This window comes from Nilaparvata lugens, chromosome 6 (genome assembly GCF_014356525.2).
Source record: "Nilaparvata lugens isolate BPH chromosome 6, ASM1435652v1, whole genome shotgun sequence".
NCBI lineage: Eukaryota > Metazoa > Arthropoda > Insecta > Hemiptera > Delphacidae > Nilaparvata > Nilaparvata lugens.
The window spans coordinates 52,921,627-52,945,686 of NC_052509.1; the positions used below are offsets into that span (position 1 = coordinate 52,921,627).

The following is a 24,060-nucleotide window of genomic DNA, read 5'->3' on the forward strand; positions in this document are numbered from 1 at the left end:
ATACAGAGTCAGCAATAAGCATTGGCATTGCTATTGGTGTATGCTTTGGTGTCGGCTTTGGCATCGGCGTTGATATTGCATTGGCGTTGGCGCGTAGATTGACATAGCACAGGCATCGGCGTTGATTTTGGTGTTGGCATCAGCATTGGCGCAGGCATTGGCGTAGCTATTGGCATTGATTTTTGTTGTTGGCTTGGCGCAGATTTTGGCATTGGCGCAGGCATTGCATTGATTTTTGTTGTTGGCATCAGCATTGGCGCAGATTTTGGCATCAGCATTGGCGCAGATATTGGCTTCGGCGCTGATATTGGCGTTGACATCAGCACAGGCATCGGCGTAGATTTTGGCATTTTGGCGTAGTTATTAGTGTTGATATTGTTGTAGGTATTAGTGTAGGCATCAGCATTGGCACAGATTTTGGCATCAGCATTGGCACAGGCATCGGCGTAGATATTGGCGTTGGCATCAGCATTGGCGCAGGCATTGGCATAGCTATTGGCGTAGATATTGGCGTAGTTATGTCACACTAGTTTGAAAATCACCCAAATGTTCTTAACACTCTTCATGGCGTTCACTTGTTACTGATTTCGAGATTCACATGATAACTATTTCAATGTTAATGTCTGTGCTGTACCTGTTGTCTTAAAATGCTTATAAACTAAGAAGAAAAACTTGATTAGGCTATCCATACAATCTAATACACATAAAATTATTTTAAGTATCTATGAAATTGAAATTTGTTAACATCTTATATACAGTCAGCAATACATAAATTGTGAAATATGGACATATCAATGATAAATTAAAAAAAAAAATCATTCATTTTCATCTATTCATTGTTCAAATATCAAAATTTAATTCATTCTTCAAAATAGAAATATAATTTCATAACACCCTGTATCATTATCAAAATTGTAAAAAACAAACATCATAACAACACAACAAAAATTTAATTTCAATACATATTTCAATAATTTCAGACATTTGGTCTTCTATTCACAATCATTTCATAATATGTCTGCATTTCATTATCATTTAATATAACATTTCATTTATAGCATGTTCATTTCACATTTATGATTTATCATTCAGGGTTTCAAAATTATTTAGTTTTAATTTTGTTTTCAAAATTGTATAAAAAGCAAATTATTTAATATTGTTAATCATCATTTGCTGGATACTATAGTTTATTTCGACTCTTCAATGTTCTAAACACAAACTACATTTCATGACAAAACTTTACTATCAATCATTAAACAAGAAACCATTCAAAACATCAATAATATTTTGCTTCAAAGGCAAACAATATTCATAAGTAATCTGCATCCATGGCAATCAACATTATTAATCATTATTTTTGCATCTATGGCAATCAACATAAGTAATCAACACAAAAAATATTATCTCATTACTGCCTCTCTAAGTCATAACCTCTGTTATTCCTTCTTTAGGCAATAATGGGTTTCCATCTCAAAAAACAATCACATACCAGCAAAATTCTAATCAACAAACCCCACTAAAAATTCTACATACACTCCAGCATCCATTTCAAACGATAATCAATCATATCAAAATTTATAGAACAAACAGTTTTAAAATTAAAAAAAAATCAATTACAAAAACACTTATTTCAATTAATAATATAACAAAACGTTTTAAATTTAACCAATTATTTTTTTAAAATAATTTAAAATTTAAAGACTGTATAATAAGTACAAACATTTCAAGATTATAATACAAAGATGATCAAGATGAATACTGGGTAAATAAGTTCCCTAAAAATACAAACAAGAGAAAAAGAAAACTGGGTAAATAAATTCCCTAAAACAATACAAAGAAGAGAAAGATTAATTAGAGCCTATCCTACATGTCAGTACTGAACTTTCATGAGGAAGTATATTTAATAAAATATACTACTATGGAATTTTGTAAATTCCAAGTATGACTCTAATTTGTTTTAATTGTGAGCTATCACTCCCACAAAAACAACTGGTGAAGGAAAAAATGTTGACTATTGTGACTGGGTGGATAGTTCCTAGATGTCTGTAAGGCAATGTGATAGCAGACTCTAGTATCGGACCACAAAAACAAAAGTATGCAAAAGGTTTTACAAACATTTGTTGTTGCAGTCATAAGGTTTTTATATCGCAAACAAGTAGGTCAGATAATCGAGTCCAGCCGTATGTGGTTCACGCCCACACCTCTAAAAGAATCACACCTACTTGTCTACCAAAAATCCAAAGTATTGGACAGCAAAGAAAAAATAAAATGCAAAATGGGTTAAAAGCCCAGAAGAAAACTATAACCTAATTACATATGGCTTATGGCACAATATGCAATGAAAGATGAGAACATGGGACAAAATTTTCTCTGAAAAACCTAATTACCTAATATGATACCTAAAAAAAAATAGACATGATTAAAATATGTAATACATGATGAAAAAATATACCGCAAGCAAACAATTATTTACACAACAATGGATAGATTTTAGAAAAGTTAAGTTTTATCAACAATTAAAGATTAGGAAAATAAGCTACTATTTCAACTTCTAATATTATTTCAGAAAAAATACAAATTTAAATGACTATGGACAAGATTGGTTAAGATATGCTTCATAGAAGAAATTTACTGAATATTACACAAAGACAGGAAAGAATCGAAAATTGAAAAGATTAAGGGCCAAGAAAATAGGCTACAGGAAAGAAAAAAGATACAATTATGGACTCTTACCATACGTAGTATTTACGGTCATTGCTATTCTGAATCCCGGCATGACACAGGATTCCTAATCATTGTGTGTTGGGGAATACCCTTTCATCATGTGACTCACTGTCATCATCTTGTAAATAAGCAACTTGAAACAACCTTTGAATACTAACACATCAATGGTGACTTTGCGTTTTGTTTTCTTCAATAGCATGATTTTATTCATGGGTTCATTTGTTTCAACCAAGCAGTTTTGCCTACAAAAGTTAGTCATGTTCACTTGAGAATGCATAGCATACACCTTTTCAATTCTCAGTTGAAAGTTGAACTCATCAACTTGACTCAAAGCAACATTCATTTTGTTCACATTATTCCTAACCTCCACAGAAACCTGTCTCATGCAATATGAGAGACTTCCAGCGTCATAAAGCTTCACAGGAAAGAACTACGTGGACTATCAGCTTGAGATAACAGTAAAAGTTGCGACATAAACGCCCTATACCATGGGATATCTACTTATGATTTTGTTTCTCTATGGTATTAGGGAGAAGTTACCATAGTTAAAGGTTGAAGTTTGGTTTGGGAAAAGCTTGGGATTAGGTGTTTGCTTATGTCTTCTTTCACTCTCATGCTGTAACTTAAACTCATACGAGACATGAAATTTCAGGTATTATTTGAAAACTTACTCTCATAATCTTTTAAGAGACACTGAATGCATGTCATAAGAATGATAATATAGAAATAAATAGCAATATGGTGGTATTATTTGATAATTTTTAAATTAGATATATACTGTATCCACTGGACTTTTACAAAGCAACATGTACTTGACGAACTGAAAACTGGACGTATGATCCAGTTAGGATACGAGAAAGTTACTTATTGGGGCTGATACTTGACCAACTGAGATCTCGATGATGTAGATCTCACTCCCTGTAACTTTAATCTTTCACTTGAACTAAAGCGTTTAAGTTGAAAATGAAAGTTGAACGCGTTTCAATGGAACTAAGGAAATAAATAAATCACTTCATTCAAACGCATTTCATGTTCCTCCGTTACTCAACAACTTTCATAGTTTTTAATGTATAATTCCTCGTGGGACTAAATTGTTGTATAAATTTGTTGTATCTATAATAAAATTTTATCTAGTAAAATTCAGCTGCTATCCTCCCAACCTTGAATTGGAAAGTCAGAAAAATATCGTCAGTAGTCATTCTAAACATTGCTCACCTTTTTTTGTGACCCCCCCCCCACAAGATTTTGAATCCGACTGAAATCCCTGAATTTATCAGGAATGACACTGATATTGAGAAAAAAATATTATAGAAGAGCAAAACTAAATTTAGATATAGTTCATTTATGGTCATACTTATGCAGTTGTAATAAAAATAAAAATTCAAGTACCCTTTTTTAAATTGTTTATGAACAATTACTGTATGAGTGATTATATTTTTCCGTTAGGGCTACTCTTGAATAGAAATACAAAATAAAAATCTAAGTACCCTTTTTTAAATTGTTTTTAAACGAATTAAACGAAAAAAAGATCATAACTCATTCAGTTAAAATCACTTCACTTAGATGGGCTACTTTTGTTAAAATTAATAAAAACAGTATAAAAACTATTAGTTTAAAACTTGTACTACAAGTTTTTATATTGTTTTTATTAATTTTCACTCATACAGTTGTATTGTCCACCCCTAATCGAGTAATGAACCCATATTTTTGTTGCTTTATGTAGGCTACTCCTCACCCATCGCAGCAACAGCACATTCTCTTTATCGGAATCCATCGTGAAACTGAATAAATACTACGAAATGAATAGATAAATCAACTAATTGATTGATAAAAATGGAATGAATAGATTTAATTTTGTTGACAGACGGTGGAAATCAACGCAGGAGGAGACCTGATGAAAAGTGCGCGCGCACTTGACTTCCTGCCCGGCTTTGCCCTGGAGGGATTCGCCAACAGAGACAGCATCCGATATGCCGAACTCTACGGCATTGCCGCCGAAGCTCACACTGTATTCAGGGGCACTCTTCGTTTCAGTGGTCAATATTTATTCATTTCATTGACAATAACTTATTATTGTATATATTATATTATATTTTATTGAAAATGAAAATTTGCTAACAATCTATTGAATATCTTATAGAAAATGTAGCAAGTAACACACACATTATGAAACAAGGCTCAAGAATTAATTTAACCAAATTTCTATAGTGAGGTCCACGTATAATAACAATAGAGGAGATAGGAGAACAGGATTGCTGATTCTCTGCCTCGCCACTTCCTTCATCTATAGAATATAGCTGATGAAATATTAACTGTTCATTCTTGGTTTAAATGATCAATTATGCATTCTATTCGTAAATAACATATATCGGCGGATAACTTAGCTTTAAGAAATGAGAGAGTTGTGGAGCGAAGAGAGACCAATAAATGGAGGACCCTACATGATAAATTGTACGTTGAGTCGGGGAAGTATGAAGAAACACAGTCAAACGGTGAAATCCCTAATTGTTGTAATAGGAGGTCGTCTAATCGAAAGACCAAGAATCAATCCGGACAATCTAATGCTAGTGTCACTTGTGAGGCTAAAATACATCATTACGCTGATAGTCAAGGGAGAAATGTCTGCAGAGAGTTCATGAAGAATAACAGCTACAATGTTACCTCTTTTGTAAAGCCGGGTGCGAAGTTCCGGGATATCTTACCCAATAACCTTGATAGCTTTGGTGCAAAGGACTTTGTCATAATTCAAGCCAGCTCAAATCATGTAAGCAAGAATGAGGCTGACGATGTTCTAATAGCGTTGCGACGGAGTTTGGCGGCACTGTATAGGACAAATGTTCTTGTTTTTTCAATTCCTCTTCGGTACGACCTGGCAGACTGGTCCTGCGTCAACGTCGCAATTAAGGAAACTAATAGGTCAATGTTGAAAATATGTAGCCTGTATCCACACGTAAAATTCATGGACATTAGTAACCTAGGACGAAGATTTTTCACACGTCATGGATTGCACTTGAATAGTTTTGGAAAAGCGTATATAGGTGATAGGATTGTTAAGTATGTTGAGGAGTATTTTTCATATTTGAGCTCATTTCCTCCCATTACTCTTCCACTTAGTTCTTTTTTAGAAGAGTAAATGGGCAAACATTTTATTCGAATTACACTTCTGTTGATAGACATTCTGTGATTGGTGTTTCTTCTGATCAAATAAATTTAGATGCTCAATGTGATGAGCAGAATTGCCCTTTTGTAATGAACAGAATAATAGAATTGTAAAGTAGATAAAGTGAACGAGATTATTAATTTGACTGCACTTAGGGATCGACCACCTGTTGAACATGTATATTATGACTGATGGTTGGCTGATTGATTGGTCGATTGATTGATTGATTAATTGATTGACAGGGCAGTGGAAGCCGGTGTGACAGTGGTGAACGAGATCGGACTGGACCCTGGCATAGACCACCTGTTAGCCATGGAGGTGATTGACGAGGTGCATGCCAATGGTGGCAAGGTGGAGTCGTTTGTGTCCTACTGCGGAGGTCTGCCAGCTCCTGAGCACTCCGACAACCCACTTCGCTACAAATTCAGCTGGAGTCCGCGTGGAGTGCTGCTCAACACGCTGGGACAGGCTAGGTTCCTGCTCAACTCAAAGGTAGGTCTGTAATGAGTGTGTATCAATGTTTGTCAAGTTCCTACATATGTTGACAATTTCTTGAGATACTGGAACCAAAGGGGAGTTGAGCCACTCAGTTCTCTCACTCTCTGGGCATCAAGTTTTAAATTGCTATGGCTGAGTCAGTTACACCGTTACACTTTAGTTAGGTATTAGCATAGAGAAACAATAGCGTAAGTAGATGGTATAGGGCGTTTATGTCGCAACTTTTACTGTTATCTCAAACCGATTATTGTCGATTTTTACTGTTTTGACCGAGTAAGAGTGTATGAACGGCACAATATGAGAGACTTCCAGCGTCATAAAGCTTCACAGGAAAGAACTACGTGGACTATCAGCTTGAGATAACAGTAAAAGTTACGACATAAACGCCCTATACCATGAGATATCTACTTATGCTATTGTTTCTCTATGGTATTGGAGTGATCCGTGGTCTAGTGGATAGAGTGCTTGCGTAGCAGAATAGAGATCCCGGGTTCAAACCCTATCACAACCGAAAGTTTTTTAACCAGATCACTCCCGTGTTATCGGATGGGCACGTTAAACTGTCGGTCCCGGTTGAAGTATGACAGTCGTAAGGCCCATTGACGGCTCATATTATATATTCAGGCGGTGGGACCTTCCCGCAAGGGACTCCCCACCAACAAAAGCCATACGAATTTACTCTATGGTATTAGGGAGAAGTTACCATAGTTAAAGGTTGAAGTTTGGTTTGGGAAAAGCTTGGGATTAGGTGTTTGCTTATGTCTTCTTTCACTTTCATGCTGTAGCTCAAACTCATACGAGACATGAAAACTCAGGTATTATTTGAAAACCTACTCTCATAATCTTATAAGAGACATTGAATGCAGGTCATGGAAACAATAATATAGAATTAAATAGCAGTATGCTGGTATTATTTTATAATTTTCGAATTAAATATAAACTGTATTCATTGAACTTTTACAAAGCAACATGAACTTAACGAAATGAAAACAGGACGTACTGGAGTTGCTTATTCGGGCTGATACTTGACCAACTGAGATCTCGATAATGTAGATCTCACTCCCTGTAACTTTCATTTTTCACTTGAACTAAAGCGTTCAAGTTGAAAATGAAAGTCTAACGCGTTTCAATGGAACTAAGGAAATAAATAAATTACTTCATTCAAACGCGTTCCATGTTCCTCCGTTACCCAACAACTTTCATAGTTTTTTCTGTATAATTCCTCGTGGGACTAAATTGTTGTATAAATTTGTTGTATCTATAATAAAATTTTATCTAGGAAAATTCAGCTGCTATCTTCTCAACCTTGAATTGAAAAAACAGAAAAATATCGTCAGTAGTCATTCTAAACATTGCTCACCTTTTTTTGTAACCCCCCCCACAAGATTTTGAATCCGACTGAAATCCCTGAATTTATCAGGAACGACACTGATATTGAGAAAAAATATTATAGAAGAGCAAAACTATATTTAGATATAGTTCATTTATGGTTATACTCATGCAGTTGTAATAAAAATAAAAATTCAAGTACCCTTTTTTAAATTGTTTATGAACAATTACTGTATGAGTGATTATATTTTTCCGTTAGGGCTACTCTTGAATAGAAATACAAAATAAAAATCTAAGTACCCTTTTTTAAAATTGTTTTTAAACGAATTAAACGAAAAAAAGATCATAACTCATTCAGTTAAAATCACTTCACTTAGATGGGCTACTTTTGTTCAAATTAATAAAAACAGTATAAAAACTATTAGTTTAAAACTTGTACTACAAGTTTTTATATTGTTTTTATTAATTTTCACTCATACAGTTGTATTGTCCACCCCTAATCGAGTAATGAACCCATATTTTTGTTGCTTTATGTAGGCTACTCCTCACCCATCGCAGCAACAGCACATTTTCTTTATCGGAATCCATCGTGGAACTGAATAAATACTACGAAATGAATAGATAAATCAACTAATTGATTGATAAAAATGGAATGAATAAATTTTATTTTGTTGACAGACGGTGGAGATCAACGCAGGAGGAGACCTGATGAAAAGTGCGCGCGCACTTGACTTCCTGCCCGGCTTTGCCCTGGAGGGATTCGCCAACCGAGACAGCATTCGATATGCCGAACTCTACGGCATTGCCGCCGAAGCTCACACTGTATTCAGGGGCACTCTTCGTTTCAGTGGTCAATATTCATTCATCTATTTCATTGACAATAACTTATTATTGTATATATTATATTATATTTTATTATAAATCAAAATTTGCTAACAATCTATTGATTATATCTTATAGAAATGTAGCAAGTAACACACACATTATGAAACAAGGTTCAAGAATTAGTTTAACCAAATTTCTATAGTGAGGTCCACGTATAGTAGCAATAGAGGAGATAGGAGAACAGGATTGATGATTCTGCCACTTCCTTCGAATATAGCTGATGAAATATTAACTGTTCATTCTTGGTTGAAATGATCAATATATATTCTATCCGTAAATAAAATATATTTTCCAATAATTGAGTAATAAGGTAAGATTAAGCTAATAATTTTGTTATAAAATCACTTCACTTGAATGAGCTACCCTACATTATTAAAATTAATAGAACAATATGAAGTACCATTTTATTTAAAACATTTTAAAATTTCAAATGACTAGTTTCGGCCTACTTTGGCCATTTTCAAGTTTAAATGCAAAAATGTATTTGATAAATAAAAATTGAAAATTTAAATTAGAAATAAATGAAAATTGATTTTTGCATTTAAACTTGTAAATGGCTAAAGAGTAGGCCGAAACTATAGTTGTTTGAAATGTTTAAAAATTTTAAATAAAAGGGTACTTTTCATGTTTTTTATAATTTTATTTTTATTATCTTCAATCTTTTATGGTTCATCTTTATTTTCATTAGGCTCTTCAATATTAGTGATAAGTGAGATTGAATATTTTGATCAATTGTTTTTCTAAATTGTTGAAAAAACTATCTGGCAACGATGTTGTGGAGCTAGAGAATGAATGCGCTTAGTCTCAATCATCTCACCAATATGTACCATCAATGAATCAGCGACCTCTCATGTAAAGTACCTATGCTATTTGTTCAAATGTGGAATAATCTTTTCAATAGAGAGATATAATATTGAATGATAACAAATAATAAATTCTGAGTTGTTTACCAGCATGTGAAATTGAGTATAAATGCTATTGCATTATAATGATGACTTCTAGCTTCGATCTCAATGAATTCCTACTTCATATTGATTTTAAAATGTTTTGACTGTAGACATTAGAAAGCTGATTTTTCCCTAAATATGGTACAGCAACATTACTAATTGTGGATAATATTATGTGAACAGGCTATGTGAGAACAATCCAAGCTCTGCAGAAACTTGGACTAATTGATCCGAATCCTCATCCATGTCTACACCCCAAGGGACCGGAAATATCTTGGGTAGGTGAAATTAAAGAATAAATTATAGTTAACTCTATTAATTATATTCACTAACAAATACATATTTCATGACTAATAAAAGAGGACAATCAGGTTGATTATACTTAAAAAAATATTCCAATTACAAATATCTGAAACTCATACTGATTACTTAATTCAATGTTGAACGAATTAGGCTAGTTAGGTATACTATTCTGAAAACGGCAATTTATAATAAAAAAGACAAATTCTGTGTACGTATAGCTTCAGCCTCAAAAAGTGAACTTCAACTTATCTACAATTTTAACTTCAAGTTAAAACCCCTTCTACATAGAAGCACTCACTTTCTAGCAGTGACGACGTTTCGACCTGTTGTTGGTCATCTTCAGATCCTGGAGAAGCATTTTCATTTCAAAAATGTTCAATTCAATTCAAATATTTTTATTCAACAAATGTACAGATACATGGAATAACGTCATATATTTTAAACTTGATTAACGTCATATGTTTTAAACTTGTAGTTTAAATTAAGAATGGAGAAGGAATGGATTCACAACACCAGTTATTTGTATATCTAGAGTGAAAAATATTTATGATTGTTACAGAGGGAATTCATCTGCTCACTAGTGGGACTGTCTCACTCGGACATATTCTACGAGAACCTTCTGAGCAAAGTGAGTGATTGCGTGGGAGTGGACCAGTTGGCACCCCTCGAGGATCTGGGCATCCTGGACGACCACCCAGTCATCAAATACAACACACCACTCGATACACTCAGCTTTTACTTGAGTAATCGACTGGCTTACGGTTAGAAATATTTTTATCAAGTTCATTTGTGTTTGAGATTGCCTACCGTTAGAAGTTCAACAGTTTCTATAAATATTGTAGTCTACCGATATAAGTTTAACAGCATTTTGGAATTTATGAATATTATGTTACAATCAAATATTATATAAATATTTCGAATAATTTCATCCTAAATATGAGAAATATATGATGATCATTCTCACAATCATTGAGATGAATATCGGATTCGTCAAGGCAGGGGAAACTGGACTAGCTCTGCCTTTTTTGTCAAGAGTTACAGTGAGCCTTTAGGTTTGTGCATGGGTAATGAGAAGATGATGGTGGTGGTGGTGGTGAGGGAATGAATGTAGGTTTTCATGAAGTTTGAGGTGAGTTCCAAACCCACTCAGCTATCAAAATATTATTCCTTTCACTCAAATATATACTGGAAAATGTTCTATGAATATTACAGCTGGGAGATGTTCTAAAAATAAATTATTTGTCTCTTTACCGAATCTGAAAACATAATTCCTCCCATAATTCCTCGACTATCATAAAACAAGAGAATACTTGGAAATTCATCAAGAAAAGTGTTACATCTCAAGTTGAGTCGGTTTCCTTGTCCAGCTTCTTATCCATAGAGTCACATTCATGTCATCTTCTTTTGAAGGGATTCATTCTCTTTGAGGAGATATGGAACAATAAAAACGTATCACTAGTCAATTGTACTTTGTTTGTAGGTGAAGGCGAGAGAGACGTGGTGATTCTAAGACACGAGCTGGGCATAGTGTGGCCGGGTGACAGGCGCGAGGAGCGGGGGGTGACCCTGGTGGAGTACGGAGACATCAGCAACAACATCACCGCCATGGCGAGGACTGTCGGCCTCCCCGCTGCCATTGCTGCCAAAATGGTGCTTGATGGTCAGTTCATACAAACCAAACTATTGCTAATTATATAAAACTTGGGCGTATCAAGTCCATGGAAGTAGATTGCTCAGGATATCAATTCCAAATCGCACACTATAAGATCAAAATTATTTCAATTTAGAGGATATATATCTTAGCCGTACCAAGTCAATGAAAGTAGATTTCCCTGAAGATCAATTCCAAATCTCAAACTAAGATTTAAATTTTTGGGATGTATATGATTGAACTATTTGGACTATTGGACTATGATTGGACTATTGGATTCATCTTGGACTCACAAAGTCCATAGAAAAGTAGATCATTTTTCAGAAGATCAAATCAAACCTATTGTAATTCAGAGAATATAACCTTGGCGTACCTATATGATCCATAAAAGCAGATTTCTCAGGAGATCAATTCCATATCTGAAACTAAGATCAAAATTATTGTAATTTCGATTATATATTTTTGACGCACAAAATCCATAGAAGAGTAGTAAATTTCTTCAGGAGATCAAATCAAATCTTAAACTAAGATAAAAGCTATTGCAATTCAGGAAATACATAAAATATATCTTGGTGTAACCAGTCCATAGAAGTAGATTTCTCAGGAGATCAACCCCAAATCTCTGAGGGTGTGATCACAGTAAATGCGTATATATGTGCAAGTGAACGTCAATTGATCATGCATAAGCCGAAAAACAAAAATGTTATTAAAACACGTTGTAACTTGCATGTAGCTGCTCTCACTGAACGCAACCAGCAAGTGCACGCGTTCAGTGTGACTGTTCCTATTGCTCTTCCCAGATTTTGTCTCTTATCTGCACGTCATGTATAACCAAGCGTGCACTTGCACGTATACATCCAATGTGATCACTAATATCAAAAATAATACTCACTTATATCAAAATTAATTATTTCTCTTGAAAACACTTATATCAAAATTAATTATTGCAATTTGAAAAATTTTCAAGAAATAGTTTTGAGGTGGTTTCCCACTTATCAGTATCGGTTCAGTCTCCGGCTCAGTGAATATATTCTAACTAATGGTACTATTTCCACTGATGGGGGTTATCTCCACTCTGATTGATTAAATCTACTCGATGAAATGTCATTTCGTCATTGAAAACTTTAACTTAACTAATCATGAAGTCTTCAATTGATCATAGAATTTGGAGTTATTCACAGATATTTGATTCTCCAAATATTATCCAAATTGAATGACCAAGTGTTTAGTTCATTGATTTTTTTCATAAATTATTTAATTTTTGTTTTTAGGTGAAATCCAAGAGCATGGCATGGTGCTGCCTTTCACTCCCGACATCTACAGACCAATACTGTCACGGCTGCGAGCTGAAGGAATAGTTTCAAAAGAAACCATCAAGTCACTGTGAACAACCATGTCAGGAACTGTGATATAATGCTTCCAAAACGTTTAATTTATTGTACAAACATTATCTACTCTACATAATTGAACAAACATTAATAGAAAAAAATCTTGGAAAAGCTGACGTATTAGGCTACGGTATTTTATTATATCTTCAATATCTTTTTGTTTATTTTTTGTAGTGCAATGTACTATTGCAGCTGCTGCATTAAACGCATTCCATTACCCCATTTATCAATAAAGTTTGTTCTCAAATGAAGTGAGAAATCTTACTGTTTGTTTTAAATAATAATAATAATAATAATAATAATACTCAATAATAATAATAATAATAATAATAATAATATATATATATATATATAATATATATATATATATATATATATATATATATATATATATATATATTATATATATATATCATAATAATTCGTGGATAACAATCATGAAAATAATGTGTATAGAGTGTATAGCAAAGGGTTATCTTTGATCTTCGAGCAATGGAAAAAATGGTCAGAGTAAATTAAATATACAATATAACTCTTTAAATATACCGATATGATATTATTAAAAAATATAAATATTGAATTTCATAATTTTTTTTTTGTACTTCAGTAGCCTATGAGGCTTACATCAATAAATGTATATTTTCTGTATATTGTTTTATATCAACTTTTTCGAACTAGGATTTCATTTTAAGATCCAATTCTGGAGTAAGTCAAACCTGAAAGAACCGCTGTTGAGCATACGAGCCCTCAGCATTATAGGAAAACTCTAGTTCAATTTTTTTGGTTCAACCTCAAAAACACAAAGCAAGTGAAGAAAGTGGTATTTATTTTTTATTCAACTGAGTCTACAACTGAAACCTGTTAATTTTTGTGGATGTTGTGGAGCAAGTCCATAGTGGGATTCTCTTTAAACTGTCAGCAAAGTGAGAGTGAATGCCTAGCTTCCCAACCAGGAGTTCATGTATGCTGTGATGTCCTGCCTGGCTTTGGTCAGAGTAGCGAGGTCGTTCCTTGTTGATGACGTCATGTCGGCACAATGTGATGTTCCTGTCATCAGAAAAATGTGAGAGAAATTAATTGATGACCTATTTGGAAAATTGCAATAAATAAGGCTCAATCACGAGAAAACGGTGGGCTGCCCTTTCACCTCTGTAATTTCAGATGAATTAGATATATCACTACAAATATATCAATTCCAGATTATTAATAGCCATAAGCCTGCCATTCCCATTGGAAGGTTGACCACTTGAGGAGCCGACTCGAAAATTTTCAAATATCCGTAGAATACAATACTTTTTATGAGTTAAGGATTTCTTCACGGTGGCTAGGAATCCACCTAAAGCTGTCGTTCCACTCACCTCTCACTATCATTCTTTGCATTACCCACGCATGCTCATGCATTGCTGATAGCTTATTTGGGCATCACTCTCAGCAAACAAGATATTATTTCTTCTGTAACTTTTGAACATAATATGCATCAACCATTAAAGTTAAACCCGCAAGGTACTCACCCTACCAAATAATACCTAGGTACATTGTTTGAACAATTTATTCGAATGAATAGGCAAACTCTGCTGTATCCATCACTACTGAACGCTATTTCAATTCTTGCGAGCAAGCTGGTGGTAATTTTCATTTTCATTGAATAGTTGATTATTATTTTTAGTAAAATTCTTATTATACTATATTGTGTGTGTTGTGTGAAAATGAAAATAAATTAGAATTTGAAATTCTACTATATACAATAATTGCAACTGTTTCCTCAAATATATTACAAAGTAGGCTACTCTCGAACAGACTCACCATGGACCATACAATGCAATAGAAGGAGAAAAATGAGAAGACGAAGAAAGTAGATGAGGGAAAAGGAAGAGAAGGAGAAGAGAAAGAGAAGAAGGAAAGGGTGATTGAGAGAGATAATTAAAAGAAGCAGAAGAGAAGAAAATGAGAGAAGAAGACAAAGAAAAAGGTGATGAGGAAGGAGGAGAAAAAAGAAGAAAAGGGAGAGGGAGAAAAACGAGAGATGGAGCAGATGAAGGAGAGAAAGAAAATGTAGAATGTACATGTTTAAAAAACAATAAGAAAAGATGTAGGAGAAGAAGACTACACTTGATCTGCACTCACACTGCATACGAATGCATTGTATATGGATGTATGCTACCGATCGTAAAATTATAATGCTCACTTGAAGGACGAGACCATAGTAGATGTTTTTTCAGGTGTTAACCCAATCAGCTACTCGCAGAGCTTCCTGCGCTGTCGACTCTTTAAACACCGTCTGAAAACACCTAATAAATAATATGGTCTCGCCCTTATCCTTTCGTTTCTCTTCATGAAGAAAATGTTTAGGCCTATATGAATAGTAGAATGGATGACTTATATAGTAATAATAATAGTAATGAATTACTTTAAGTGATTAGTTTATAGTGAATGATTAGACATCAACTTGCCAATAATGTAGATGGCTGGTTGCAGCTGAGACTTGGACTGTGTGATGCCGAGCGCCTGCCAGGGATCGAGAGAGCCATGCACGTTCACCACCCTCGTCTCAGTCATAGCTTTGCCTCCGTAGTAGTTGTTCGTTCCCGCCACATTGTTCGCTATCTGCTGGCTCGTGAATCTGCAACAATCATCATTAACTGATAAAAAGTAGTATGTAAACCGTAGAAGCTGATTGATCTCACCACAAATTGTTCGCTACAGTGTATTTGCTTCTCGAAAGTAAGTTTTTTTGTGAAATGAATACGGGAGGAAATAGTTGAAAGTTAGTAAAGATCAAAAGCATGGTAGATCAAGGAAAATATGGATGGACAATGTGCGGTGTCCGGAAAATTGCAAATCTTGTATCATGATTCTTGAAAACTTGAATCATGATTCTTGAATCTTGCATCATGTTTCTTGGATCTTGCATCATGATTCTTGAATCTTGCATCATGATTCTTGAATCTTGCATAATGATTCTTGAATCTTGTACCATAATTCTTGAATCTTGCATCATGATTTTTAAATCTTGCGTAATGGTTCTTGAATTTTGCATCATGATTCTGAAATCTTGTATCATGCATGATTCATGAATCTTCCATCATGATTCTCAAGTCTTGCATCATGATTATTGAATATTGCATCATAATTATTAAATCCTGCATCATCAGTCTTGCATCATGATTCTTAAATCATGATTATGTATCATAATTATTCTTGAATCTTGCATCATGATTCTTAAATCTTGGATCATGATTTTCGAATCTTTCATCATGATTCTTGAATCTTGCATCATGAATCTTGAATCCTGAATCCTTAATAATTATGGATATTTCTATTTACTCTTACCCTTGCGTGTAAGCATCCCTGCAGATCCGTTCAAACGTTTCAAGAAAAATGCTCTGGCCGAAAAGACTATTGGAAGTGGCAGAAGTCACGTAATATCCAAACTCTCTGCAAGTTTGCCATTGCCATTGACGGTCTGCAATTAATTTTTAAATTTATTAGAAACTTTTCAAACATGAAATGTCAATTTTATCTACTATGTAAGCGAAAGATATAATATGCTCATACGTTTTGTACAGATCCATCAGTAGTAGGCCTATACAGTTGTATTATAGGATTCACATGACGGTATTGAAGAATTAAATTGAATTGGATAAATAGTTATTCATAATCATGTACAGATACATCAGGAGCAGTGTCCAGGAGTCGTGAACCTCCAATAAAAAGTGTCATGAGCAGTGCACATGAGATAAGACTTCTATTATTATGCCTTGTAGGACATGACTTAGTAATGTTGATGTTTGGACTCAATTCTACAATAACATTTAGTTGTCTCTAACGTCATTCCACATCATTACATTTAATTCACTCTGTAAAACTATGGTGCCGAAAGCATCATATACTTCATCATTAATAATGTTGTGTACTTGTTATAAATCAGGGATGCATTTGAGCGTTAGGAAGATCTGAGGAATGATCTGAGTGACAGAGATGGAATGATGACGAATTTGGAAAATATATCCTCTTAAATTTGTGGGGGGTGTCTTTGACGCAGACAATCAAATCAAATCTTGGGGCCGTCCCAAAAAAAGTTCAGCAGTGTGTTAAGAATGTACTGACAACATTGTCTTGGGTTCTCAATTCAAGGATTCAAGGGGTGTTTAGCATCTGAGTTTTTAATAATTCTAGGGGGGTGAGTCCTTGGCCTTGGAGGGAGGGTGGCTCTCCTGTATGAATAATAACAGTCATTGTCCACAGACTTCGTGTAGCTTCTCATTTTATGAGTCCGATCTCACAAGATGTTAAACTATCGACAGTTAAACTGAAAAGAAACTTCAGTGAATGATTCATATTCAAAATATTGTAAAGAATAATGTTCCAGTTCTTACAGTTGTTCTGAACGTAGGGACTGTTCCAGCCTGTAGCACTGAGTCCTTGGATGAATTGCTTGTACGAACTTGCGACACAATACTGCTTTCTGAATACATCGTTCACCTGACTCAGTCTTACTACTGGGTCTTGCACCTGTGAATAAATAATAATCGTTGATATCAAAGTTGTTCAATAAATAATAAATCAATAATTAATAAAAACAATATAAAACTAGTCGTTGAAACGTTTTGAAGTTTAATAATTTTTTGAATAAAAAGGGTACTACATGTGTTTATTAATTTTAATAAAATAGCCCATGAGTGAAGTGAATTTATAAATGGATAATTCATTCATTTCTTGCACAAAATATAATAAAATTATGACCATTAAGGAAAAAACTAGGCTGAGCCTATAGGACTACCATTTCTCTTCAAAATGTTGATAGAAAGTTATTAATAAAATTAACCAGTGAGCCCCCTGGGGCTCAGATTCGCTCAAAATGCCGCTGATATTCTGTAGTCTAGATGTTCTACAGTTGAAATTCGAGAAAAATAGAAATAAACTTTTCTATTCTAAATTGTTGTACCTGGGTGTTGGTCATAATGTTGCAGATCTGTGGAATATTGAAACCAGATATCTTTTCAGGTTTTATAAAGCCAGGCTCGTTGTACTGCACGGTGAACAGGAAGTTCTCAGCCTGGCCCTTGAAGAAGTACTGAATGTCCTCTGGGCTGTTGGCTTGTAGCGGGGTGCACAGGCTGTGGGCAGAAAACGATCAATATCTTGTACTTTGGTGAGATTCACATTGAACTGACAGCATTGGTTGAATTGGGCTCTTTTAAAGCATATAGAATAGGATAGCATTTGAGGATTTGGCGAAGCTTGAACAGTAAGGGTGACTACTGACGGCTGGACATGTATAATGAACATGTTTGCACAAACATGTCGTCATACATTGTTGTGCATCATAGCGAAAGGCTTCGAACATAACGTAGCAGTTTATGATAACTTTAGTTCTAGTTTATCAGATTGACTATCATGTAGCGTAACAAGGCAGAATTGTATCTCGTTAAATTTGTCTTCTTCTTCCTTCATTCAAGGTTTAGGCTCTTGCCTGTTCCGACTCACAACAGTATAATTTTATATCTATCCATTACAGTAAATTGTCGGTAAAATTACAAATATTGCGTTAAACAAATAACGTTAAATTTTTTGCTATAATAACTTCAATTATATTTTATCAATATCAATGAATAAAGCAATATCACAAAATAAATATTGAATACTACTCATCTATTATTGATTGATAATTGGCTTTGAACTACTCACTGGAATTGCCTTGTGATATAATCACAGCCTTGTTGTGTTTTCGAGTACTCGACGTGTTTATATTAACTTCAATTATATTAAATTAATATCAATGAATAAAGCAATATCACAAAATAAATATTGAATACTTCTCATCTATTATTGATTGATAATTGGCTTTGGACTACTCACTGGAATTGCCTTGTGATATAATCACAGCCTTGTTGTGTTTTCGAGTACTCGACGAGTTTTGTAGCAGCTGCATAGACGGCTTGCGGACAGTTCTTGTTGTAATAAGCCAGCGAATTGGAGACCACTTGATAGTATTCTGAAAAGGTGAACCAGAAATATTGTGTGTGGAATGAAATAGGTAGTCTGAAAAATTTATCAGATATCATAGGATCATTGTTTGAAGAAACAATGTTGACTGAAAAACGTATTGAGGAACTATCATAGACGATAATTGAGTAGGCCTACTGAGTATGTAATAATACCAGCCCCCCATTTGGAACATGGTTTCCAGGAAAAATATATATGCTAGAGAGGGCATACATTGCAATGAAAAATGATAATACTATGATAACTTTAGTTCTAGTTTATCAGATTGACTATCATGTAGCGTAACAAGGCAGAATTGTATCTCGTTAAATTTGTCTTCTTCTTCCTTCATTCAAGGTTTAGGCTCTTGCCTGTTCCGACTCACAACAGTATAATTTTATATCTATCCATTACAGTAAATTGTCGGTAAAATTACAAATATTGCGTTAAACAAATAACGTTAAATTTGTTGCTATGATAACTTCAATTATATTAAATTAATATCAATGAATAAAGCAATATCACAAAATAAATATTAAATACTTCTCATCTATTATTGATTGATAATTGGCTTTGAACTACTCACTGGAATTGCCTTGTGATATAATCACAGCCTTGTTGTGTTTTCGAGTACTCGACGTGTTTATATTAACTTCAATTATATTAAATTAATATCAATGAATAAAGCAATATCACAAAATAAATATTGAATACTTCTCATCTATTATTGATTGATAATTGGCTTTGAACTACTCACTGGAATTGCCTTGTGATATAATCACAGCCTTGTTGTGTTTTCGAGTACTCGACGAGTTTTGTAGCAGCTGCATAGACGGCTTGCGGACAGTTCTTGTTGTAATAAGCCAGCGAATTGGAGACCACTTGATAGTATTCTGAAAAGGTGAACCAGAAATATTGTGTGTGGAATGAAATAGGTAGTCTGAAAAATTTATCAGATATCATAGGATCATTAATTGAAGAAACAATGTTGACTGAAAAACGTATTGAGGAACTATCATAGACGATAATTGAGTAGGCCTACTGAGTATGTAATAATACCAGCCCCCCATTTGGAACATGGTTTCCAGGAAAAATATATATGCTAGAGAGGGCATACATTGCAATGAAAAATGATAATACTATGCTACCTTTCACATTATTTTTTCTGAAAGTGATATTAATTGATATAGTTTTCCCTTTCCCAAAAGCTCTCCACTTAATACATTAATGTGTGATCTCTCTGGAGCTCCTCTGTGCTCACGGATCTATCATCTTGCTCTAAGTGCTCTGTGGATGGGGATTTTGAAGAGAATCTGAAATGAGACTTTTCATTATGTTCATTTCTCTGCAACTCAATTCATTATAGAAGTAGACCTCAAGTAGATTGTGAATACTATCAACTAAGAGTACTATCCAATCCAGTCTCTTCTTATTCCTCTTCTCTCCTGTTGTCTCTTTTTTTGTTCCCCTCTTCCTCTACTCATTCTTCCAAGATCATCATACACTCTGTCTTATCCCTTCTCCTCCTCCTCCTTTTCTTCTTTCTACGCTTTTTCTCCTCTGAATCCTCCTCCTCCTTCTCTTTCTTCTCCCTCTCTTCGATCTCCTCCCTTTCGTCCTCTCCTGCTTCTCCTTATTCTCCTCCTTCTCTCCTTCTTTCCCTTATTCTCCTCCTACTCATTCTTTTCCACCTTCTTCTCTTACTCCTCCTCCCTCTCATTCTCCTTATCCCTTACTGTGATTCTACAATAAAATTACCTTGAAAGCAGCAAATTTTTGAATATTATATATCTTCTATAAAGTTTTTATAGTCTATTTATTCACGATAGGACTTTACATAAACCCTCTACAGTCAATTTAAATGTCATCAGAATCATTCTTTCAGTCAACTCACCCACAACAGAAGTCGATAGAAACTTCCTTTACTCTATTTACTCACGATAAAAATTGACAGAGACTTTCTACAATAAATTTACTCACATTGGAAGTTGGCAGAATCTTTCTCTAGAAAATGTATGCACGATGAATAAACTCTTATAACATGATAATAATATTATGTAATTTATATTTCAAATTATACATATCAAGATATTATTGTGATATCGATATTTTTTCAAGAAATTAATTATTTGATTTCATGTAAGGAGACACAATCGTTCTAAAGTTAATATTTATTCACATTAGAAGTTGACAGAAATTGTTTCTATAAAATTTACTCACGATAAATTGACTCTTATAACAAAAAATCATATTATGTAATAATAATTTATAATATGTATTTGTATTTCATTTTATTATTTCGATATTGTTATCTTTCTGGTAATTTTCTTCGAAGAACCAAATGATTTGATAGATGGTGACATAATTTTCATATTCAATAATCTACTCACGATAGAAGTCGACTTCAGCCTGCACAGGCGCACTGGACGAGACGGCGGCGAAGACGATGTTGGGGTACTTGAGGCGGAACCAGGCAGCCAGGTTGCCCGGGTAGGAGCCGCCAAAGGCAACCACCCTGTTAGCATCTGTCAGGCGGTAGCTCTGCTTCATGGCGGCCACAAATGTGGCCAAGTCAGCCAGAGCTTGATAGCTGGTCAGATACTGCAGGCTCTGTAAACTCAGGTCTCTGTAAAACATCACGAGCAATTTTCTACTGATTCGATTAAATTAACACAAACCATTAAAATTATTGGGGAAGAATATCAGGCTCTGTAGGCTCATATCTCTGCGAAGCATCACCACGTTATTTCTTCAATTATCTATTAATAATAAATAGTTATGAATAGCTTAAATATTATTTACTGATTCGATTATACACAAATCATTCAATGATTAGAGGAGGACAAAAATGGAACAGGCACAACCCAAAACTTTTCCTGTTCATCAAACCGAGCATTCAATAATAGGCTACCGACTTTTGTATCAAATATGAATAGTTAAGTATTCATACAGTGTAATTATTATTATTATTTTATATCATTGATTCTTGTTTTTTTGGAAAACATCTTAATTGAAATAAAAATAAATATTATTACTATCATGCTAGAGCAGTAGCTTCCAATCTACATTGGCCATTCATTCCAACCTTTCATTTTTGGCAACCCACCATCGGATGTTTTTCCATTTCCTCTAGACTACTCCTCTCACCTCTCCCATTGACGAATTAGAAAAGATTTCCGATGGATATATTTAACAAAAAGAGTAATTTATACGAATCCTGTTTCGGATGGGCACGTTATGTCTTCGGTCCCGGCTGCCTAAAAAGCAGTCGTTAGGTCATGTCGTTGCCCTGAAATTGATCAGTTGGGATCTCAAAACTCTGACACCAGACTTGAGCCAGTCAGGTCACTCGATATTATTATTATACGAATCTTTTGGAAATCGATCCCTTCAGGCGTGATTCTTCAATATTTCCAAAATCATCTATGAGAATATCATCTACCTTAGATTCTCGATTCTTTTCCAATAATTCTCTTCCTATTAGTTATTTCTACCTTGTGAAAATAATTAAGAACTGGAAATTTTGTGAAGTGAACAACTACAAGACTTAACCTATTTGGACTATGTGTAACCTTAGGTAAATTTGGGTGAGGAATAGCACAAGGCACAAGGATACCTTATTTTTTCTCTCCCTATCTTGATTATTATTATTATTACAATTTAGTTGCGTAAAGCCACACATTTTTGAGCAAGGCTCAAGTGGCATGCAACATGTCAAGTTCAGGATCGGGATCCTGAGAATGCGTTGAAGCACTCCTCTATTGTATAGGGACATGCCTCTACCAATGCCCTGGTTATCTTAGATAAAAACACCTTATAACCCCCACACAACCTAATATCCTCTGGAATACAATTATAAAACTTCAATCCTGAATAATACGGTCCTTTTTCAAGCAGAGAGAGTCTATGAATTGGGAGCTGGAACAAACATGCATTTCTACCTCGAGTTCTGTATGCATGATTAATTCTGTCGACATTGAAAATTTCTGAATTTTTGAACACAAAAGAAATCACTTCCAAGAAATAGATAGCTGGAACAGAAAGAAGCTGGAGTCTCCTGAGTATAGGTTTACAGGAAGAAGAAGGACTCACCCCCTCAAGAACCCGAAGTGCTTTTTTCTGCATTTTGAAGCATGTGTTCAAATCGTTCTAAAGTTAATATTTATTCACATTAGAAGTTGACAGAAATTGTTTCTATAAAATTTACTCACGATAAATTGACTCTTATAACAAAAATCATATATGTAATAATAATTTATAATATGTATTTGTATTTCATTTTATTATTTCGATATTGTTATCTTTCTGGTAATTTTCTTCGAAGAACCAAATGATTTGATAGATGGTGACATAATTTTCATATTCAATAATCTACTCACGATAGAAGTCGACTTCAGCCTGCACAGGCGCACTGGACGAGACGGCGGCGAAGACGATGTTGGGGTACTTGAGGCGGAACCAGGCAGCCAGGTTGCCCGGGTAGGAGCCGCCAAAGGCGACCACCCTGTTAGCATCTGTCAGGCGGTAGCTCTGCTTCATGGCGGTCACAAATGTGGCCAAGTCAGCCAGAGCTTGATAGCTGGTCAGATACTGCAGGCTCTGTAAACTCAGGTCTCTGTAAAACAACACGAGCAGTTTTCTACTGATTCGATTAAATTAACACAAACCATTAAAATTATTGGGGAAGAATATCAGGCTCTGTAGGCTCATATCTCTGCGAAGCATCATCACGTTATTTCTTCAATTATCTACTAATATTAAATATTTATGAATATTTTTTCCAATCATTTACTGATCCGATTATACACAAACCATTAAAATGATTTGGGAAGAACCTCAGGCTCTGTAGGCTCATATCTCTGCGAAGCATCATCACGTTATTTCTTCAATTATCTATTAATATTGAATAGTTATGAATAGCTTAAATATTAATTTTACTGACTCGATTATACACGAATCATTCAATGATTAGAGGAGGACCAAAATGGAACAGGCACAACCCAAAACTTTTCCGGTTCATCAAACCGAGCATTCAATAATAGGCTACCGACTTTTGTATCAAATATGAATAGTTAAGTATCCATACAGTGTAATTATTATTATTATTTTATATCATTGATTCTTGTTTTTTGGAAAACATCTTAATTGAAATAAAAATAATATTATTACTATCATGCTAGAGCAGTAGCT

General features: G+C 34.4%; 2 protein-coding genes across 2 annotated transcripts in view; one reads left to right on the forward strand and one right to left on the reverse strand.

The window, feature by feature from the left end:
• LOC111052657 (alpha-aminoadipic semialdehyde synthase, mitochondrial) overlaps positions 1-13,444 on the forward strand; it is a 30,252-nt gene extending 16,808 nt beyond the window's left edge. The window contains exons 14-21 of the mRNA XM_039431486.1: positions 4,589-4,732; positions 5,399-5,547; positions 6,127-6,376; positions 8,390-8,561; positions 9,727-9,821; positions 10,406-10,607; positions 11,327-11,506; positions 12,769-13,444. Of these exons, the coding sequence (XP_039287420.1) occupies positions 4,589-4,732; positions 5,399-5,547; positions 6,127-6,376; positions 8,390-8,561; positions 9,727-9,821; positions 10,406-10,607; positions 11,327-11,506; positions 12,769-12,884 (1,308 nt within the window). The 3' untranslated portion in view covers positions 12,885-13,444. The remainder of the gene's footprint in view (positions 1-4,588; positions 4,733-5,398; positions 5,548-6,126; positions 6,377-8,389; positions 8,562-9,726; positions 9,822-10,405; positions 10,608-11,326; positions 11,507-12,768) is intronic.
• Positions 13,445-13,697: 253 nt separating this feature from the next.
• LOC111052660 overlaps positions 13,698-24,060 on the reverse strand; it is a 34,197-nt gene continuing 23,834 nt past the window's right edge. Inside the window, exons 13-19 of the mRNA XM_039431487.1 lie at positions 23,250-23,485; positions 19,628-19,763; positions 17,831-18,002; positions 17,262-17,397; positions 16,216-16,348; positions 15,336-15,505; positions 13,698-13,932 (exon numbers count right to left, since the gene is read on the reverse strand). Of these exons, the coding sequence (XP_039287421.1) occupies positions 13,823-13,932; positions 15,336-15,505; positions 16,216-16,348; positions 17,262-17,397; positions 17,831-18,002; positions 19,628-19,763; positions 23,250-23,485 (1,093 nt within the window). The 3' untranslated portion in view covers positions 13,698-13,822. The remainder of the gene's footprint in view (positions 13,933-15,335; positions 15,506-16,215; positions 16,349-17,261; positions 17,398-17,830; positions 18,003-19,627; positions 19,764-23,249; positions 23,486-24,060) is intronic.